Source organism: Echinops telfairi, unplaced genomic scaffold (assembly GCF_000313985.2).
Source record: "Echinops telfairi isolate 266 unplaced genomic scaffold, ASM31398v2 ScPeMD7_4225;HRSCAF=4972, whole genome shotgun sequence".
In the NCBI taxonomy this organism is placed as follows: Eukaryota; Metazoa; Chordata; class Mammalia; order Afrosoricida; family Tenrecidae; genus Echinops; species Echinops telfairi.
Window position 1 is genome coordinate 4479032 of NW_022108124.1, and position 5299 is coordinate 4484330.

The window sequence follows — 5299 nt, forward strand, 5'->3', positions numbered from 1 at the left end:
GGGTAGGCAGTGGTTTGTTCTGTGGAGCATAAGACTGGGAACCGACCCGACAGCGCTTAACAAATATCTATCTTTACTTTTTGATAGTCTAACTATAATGTATTTTGGTGTAAATCTATTTTTTAATAAATCCTCAAGGTTCTTCGAGTTTGGGGATTTGTAGAGTCAGGCAATTCTACTCATTCCTATAGGGTTGCTATGTATGAATTAACATCGACTCAATGGCAGTGAGTTTGGTTTGGTTTTTTGGTTCATTATATTGGGAAAATAAGCTGTCATTTTTTAAAAATCATTTTATTGGGGGCTCATACAACTCTTATCACAATCCATATATCCATCCACTGTTTCAAGCACATTAGTTGCCATCATTATTTACAATTTTATTTCTACCTGAGCCCTTGGTATTAGCTTCTCATTTTTTCCTCTCCCTCCTCCACCCTCCCTCATGAACCCTTGATAATTTATAAATCATTTTTTCAAAGTCTTACACTGACCCATGTCTTCCTTCACCCACTTTTCTGTTGCCCATCCCCCAGGGAGTGGAGTGGGTTATATGTACATCATTGTGATCCATTCCCCCTTTCTCCCCTCACCTTCCCCTCCTGGTATGGCTACTCTCATTATTGGTCCTGAGGGGTTTATCTGTTCTGGATTCCCTGTGTTGCCAGCTCTTATCTGTACCCATGTACATCCTCTGGTCTAGCAGGATTTGTAAGGTAGAATTGAGGTCATGATATTGGGGGGTGGGGTGGGGAGGAAGCATTAAAGCACTACAGGAAAGTTGTATGTTTCATCAGTGCTACACTGCACCAGAAATTACTTTTCACTAATGTGATTTATTTTGGGTTTGGGTAATTTGCGTTTAAGAAGGGTACTATAATTGAACCCAAACAGAAAAGTTGTGGTGTTTGTAATACAGAAAGCTTTTCCCCAGAATGATCTTTACATCTCTGCTGTGAAGGAGACTCCAAATAATCACAGCACACGCCAAAAGAATCCTAATAGGTTTAGTTTTAAACTTACAAGTTAAGCATAAAAACATTTACATTACACGGGACAGCTTTTGGTCTTGTGAATTTATAATTTACATAATAAATATACACATTAAAAATATATACACATCGTCTTAGATTTTTGTCTTAATCTCCGGTGGGATTAACAGAGAAACAAAACAAAGATTAATGATAAAGTAGCAGGCTCAAAAACAAATAATGGTGCTAAAGTCTACTGCAAAAAATCAGAAGCCCAATATATATGTGGGCAACAATTCAGAAATTATGTCATAGGCATTAGACCTGTGAAATTGAGAAAATGGTCAATATGGAGACTCAAATTCAGAGAAACCCTAGACTACAGAAAGGCAATTTTATACCTACCGAATTAGCAAATTTACAAGCAGGAAGAGGAAAACCTTGGAATCGTGCACGTGTTTTCAAAATCTGAAGTGCAAAGGAAACGCTTTGGAATGTTAAAAGCAACAATTCATTACAAGGTGAAGACAGAAAAAACAAGGAAAACAAGTCTAACCCATCAGGACTGTTCACTGCTGCCAAGCATTCTCTTGATGTGCTAATAAACACCATCAAGTATGTTTGTTCAGACTGGAATTGTGATTCAAGTCACAACAGAGTTCGGTGGAAATGTGTCTTTGAAAAGAAAATCGATTCATGGTTGGAAAAACATTTTTCTAAGGAGATATTTTAAGTTAAAAATATAAACCAGCTATCTCAGCAATTTAGGTTCTATCATAGACTCACTTAAAAACTGAATCAAAACTGAGGACCCAATGCCAGGGGCTTAAGTGGAGAGGAAATGTTTTGAGAATGATGAGGGCAATGAATGTACAAATGTGCTTGACACAATTGATGTATGTACGGATTGTGATAAGACTTGTATGAGCCCCGAATAAAACAATTAAAAAAAAACCTGAATCAAAGCAAAAAAATTCACTGGACAAACTGTCAGTGGGTTGTGGCTTCCAACTGCAGACTCAACAGAAAGTACGGAAATATATGGTTCTGACCGTGCACGTGCATCGTGAGTAGTTGCATTAATCTCATGGATGTGATCACTGACCCAATGTAGAGGCAAAATACAGAATTTAAAAACAAACATTCAATGAAGGTGTGCTATTTAAAAATCAAATTTCTCCAACTATCTACTCTTGTAAAGATTTAAAGTCTCAGAAACACAGGGGAGCAGTTCGACTCTGTCCCTTAGGAGTGCCCGGAACTGGAATCATTCCATCAGTGAGTTTTTGAGAGGATGTGTGTAGAAAAAGACAAAGCACTCACCAGACTAGCTGAATGACTCGGTGAAATGACATTTCAAGGACAGACTTTAGCTTTACGTAACACGGTGTCATGGAAATAGTACCTGACCGGAAGCCAAGTATCCCGAAGTCCAGTCCTGTCTGCTATAATGGGTTATGTGATCTTGGGCTAATTACAAGCTAAGTTTCTATTTTCATAAGAAAATTATCTGAAACTACAAGGCTGTGATAGTTTTGTTTGTTTGTTTGTGTGATAATTTTTAGGATTCTCTTCCAACTTGCATTGTGATACTTTTATCAGACAGACCTCCTTGACCGGCTCCTTCCCCTTCCTCGACCAATTACATAGCAGTGTGGCTTCTAAGAACACCAGTTAAAGAAAACCAGTTGCAGTGGATAGATTCGAACTCAGAGCACAGACGGAGTGTTCAAAAGCTGAGGTTGGAAGCAGATTACCAAGCCTCTGAGTCCCCACCGAGAGGACTTAGGACTGCAATCTTTCGATTAGAGTGGAGCTCCTTTATCTCGTACATTAACACAGCTATACATATATGACAAATTAGCAGACATAATTTTAAAAATGATGAGTTTTGAGGACAAGTATAGCCACCATTCTCAAAATGGACTCGAGGTGAAATACCTATAGGCCACACCAGTGGTCTTTTCAACTCTCAGTATACCTGGATGTGGTATTGTTTGCAGCCATGTTTGTTACAGTTGAGGCCAATGAGCCACTGCTACCTTTTTGATACTGTTATTTCAGAAGTGAAACCAGTTTTGCCATTGTTAAAAGTAATTTGTACATTATCATGCTAGCAGCCCCTTTCTTTCTAAAATCTTTTACACATTACAGCAATAAATGCTGACATGTTCTGAGTGAGTTATGAAATGGCTCTTTCCCTTTACTGTCTGATCCCTCACCAATTCCATCCCTCCCTGGGGACATTTAAAATGACTCAACACATAAAGGCTTAGCAACAATATTAACAGAAAGCTAGAATTACAGAAAACCAGAGTGTCTGACAAGAATGGGATCCTCTCTGCAGTAGCATTGACCTCTTAGTGTTACTAACGTGCCCACTGATGCCATGGGGGAACATGCTACTAGTGGGGAATGCAGAAGGGGACTGGGGTTCTGGTTAGTGGAAGCACCAGGGGGCATCATCATATACAATTGAGTGCTTTCAGATCTGGTTCAGTGCTGGACTTTAATGACATCATATGTGAAGTGATTAATCATGGAAAACCGAGTCTGTCTTGTGTGCGTGTTTCTTTGTTTAAAACAACTCAAGAGCACCTATGGTAACAGAAGTTTCTTCAATACATTTTTTAAAAACAATTCATGAAATTGGAGCACATGTCATAGGAAGAGTCACCTACCAACTACCATGGAATCAAAAATACATTTCAGATAAATTATACGCTGACAATGTAGCAATGCCATAAAAACTGAAAATTAAAAATATTCTTGTTACAGGCAATTCCCTTAAATTATCTTTAAAATAATCCATTTCAACACCTAAAAAAACAAAAACAAAAGCCAAAATTTATTTGACACTGACATTAATCAAGTTGTCTCATGAACTGGAAGGTGGCTTATTAATTCCCTTTCATTTCCAAACCTCATCAAGCAGTCACTACATTTATGAGGTAAGTCAGCCGAATGCTTGAAATCGAGGTGAATTTTAAGATCTTCGATCTGTCCTGTTGAGTACTCACAATACTGGCATAAATAAATCCCCTCAGATAAATGTGAATTTAAATGCTTGCAATATTCTAGCATGCTTGAAAAGCCTTTCCCACAGTCATCACAAACATGAGGAAAAATTTTAGTGTGTTCAATAGCAACATGCCTGTTGACATTTGTATGAAGTCGACTTCGAAAACCACATACTTGACATACAAAGAAGTTTTTACATTTGTCAAAGGTAATTTTGCTTAAGAGGCTATATTGTCCCTGCTCTCCGTGGTTATACTTATCGCTCAACTCTATTAATTTACATGCGTGCTCATTTACCACGTGGCTATGCAAATCTTCCGGGTCATTCGTTTCATGTTCACAGAACTGGCACAAGTACTGCTCGTCACAGCTGTGCTCCTGGAAATGTAAGTAGAGCTCGCTGCTCGAGGAGAAGTGCACATCACACTGCTCACACCAATACAGGTGATCGCTGAAATGGGTATCTGCGATGTGCTGGCTGAGGTTCTCAAAAATCACCGTTTTATAATCGCAGTATTTACAAATGTAGGGATCCTCCTCGTGCAGTTTGGCGTGTTCAATCAGAAGCATGTTGGTTGAGAATGTTTCTTTGCACACTCGACACACATTTGAGTCAGTGCGCTTATGCTTCAGGATCATGTGCTGCTTTAAGTCAGAAAAATACTTGCTGTTGAACTCACAAAGTTCGCATTTATACAGACCACTGCTATTAGCTCTCAGTAATGGCCATTTCTGCTGGGCAGTCACATTCAAAGCTTGGCTCTTGTCAAGGATTTTACAAAGCTTGGCTGGTGGCTCTTCATCGGCTGGGTCCTGGAGGCTCTCCGAGGAGTTGTTTTCTGCCTCTATATCATAGTCTTCAGAAATTGCATGTACCTCCGCAGCAATTGGAACATCTTCGGCAGTGTGAACCTCAACAGGACTCTCCTCTTGCGTTTGCTGGTTGACTGACTCAGGTGAGTCACATTCTTCATCATAAATTTCAATTTCAGCAGATTTTTCTGAAAAGTAAAACCCAGTCTATTATTACAATAAAACCTATTGAAAGAAATACAACCTGCAGTTAAAAAAGAATAACTGGACACACTCTCTCACTGCCTCACTCTCACTGCCTCAGTCAGTGACTCACTGAGTCACTCACTCACTGCCTCATTCTCACTCTCTCACTGCCACACACACACACACACTCACACTCTATGTCTCACTCTCACTGCCTCACTCACTCACTGCCACACATACACACTCTCACTGCCTCACTCAGTGACTCACTCTCACTCTATGTCTCACTCTCACTGCCTCACTCACTC

General features: G+C 39.5%; 1 protein-coding gene and 1 long non-coding RNA gene across 3 annotated transcripts in view; one reads left to right on the forward strand and one right to left on the reverse strand.

Moving 5' to 3' along the window:
• Positions 1–2513: 2513 nt before the first annotated feature.
• The window catches only part of ZNF639 (zinc finger protein 639), a 14748-nt gene continuing 11962 nt past the window's right edge, over positions 2514–5299 (reverse strand). For both annotated transcript variants that reach the window (XM_045295054.1, XM_004708599.2), the window contains one exon: positions 2514–4993. In XM_045295054.1, coding sequence (XP_045150989.1) covers positions 3840–4993 — 1154 coding nt within the window. In that variant the 3' untranslated portion in view covers positions 2514–3839. The remainder of the gene's footprint in view (positions 4994–5299) is intronic.
• The window catches only part of LOC123522270, a 3338-nt gene continuing 2813 nt past the window's right edge, over positions 4775–5299 (forward strand). The window contains exon 1 of the long non-coding RNA XR_006680539.1: positions 4775–4948. This is a non-coding gene — a long non-coding RNA (uncharacterized LOC123522270). The remainder of the gene's footprint in view (positions 4949–5299) is intronic.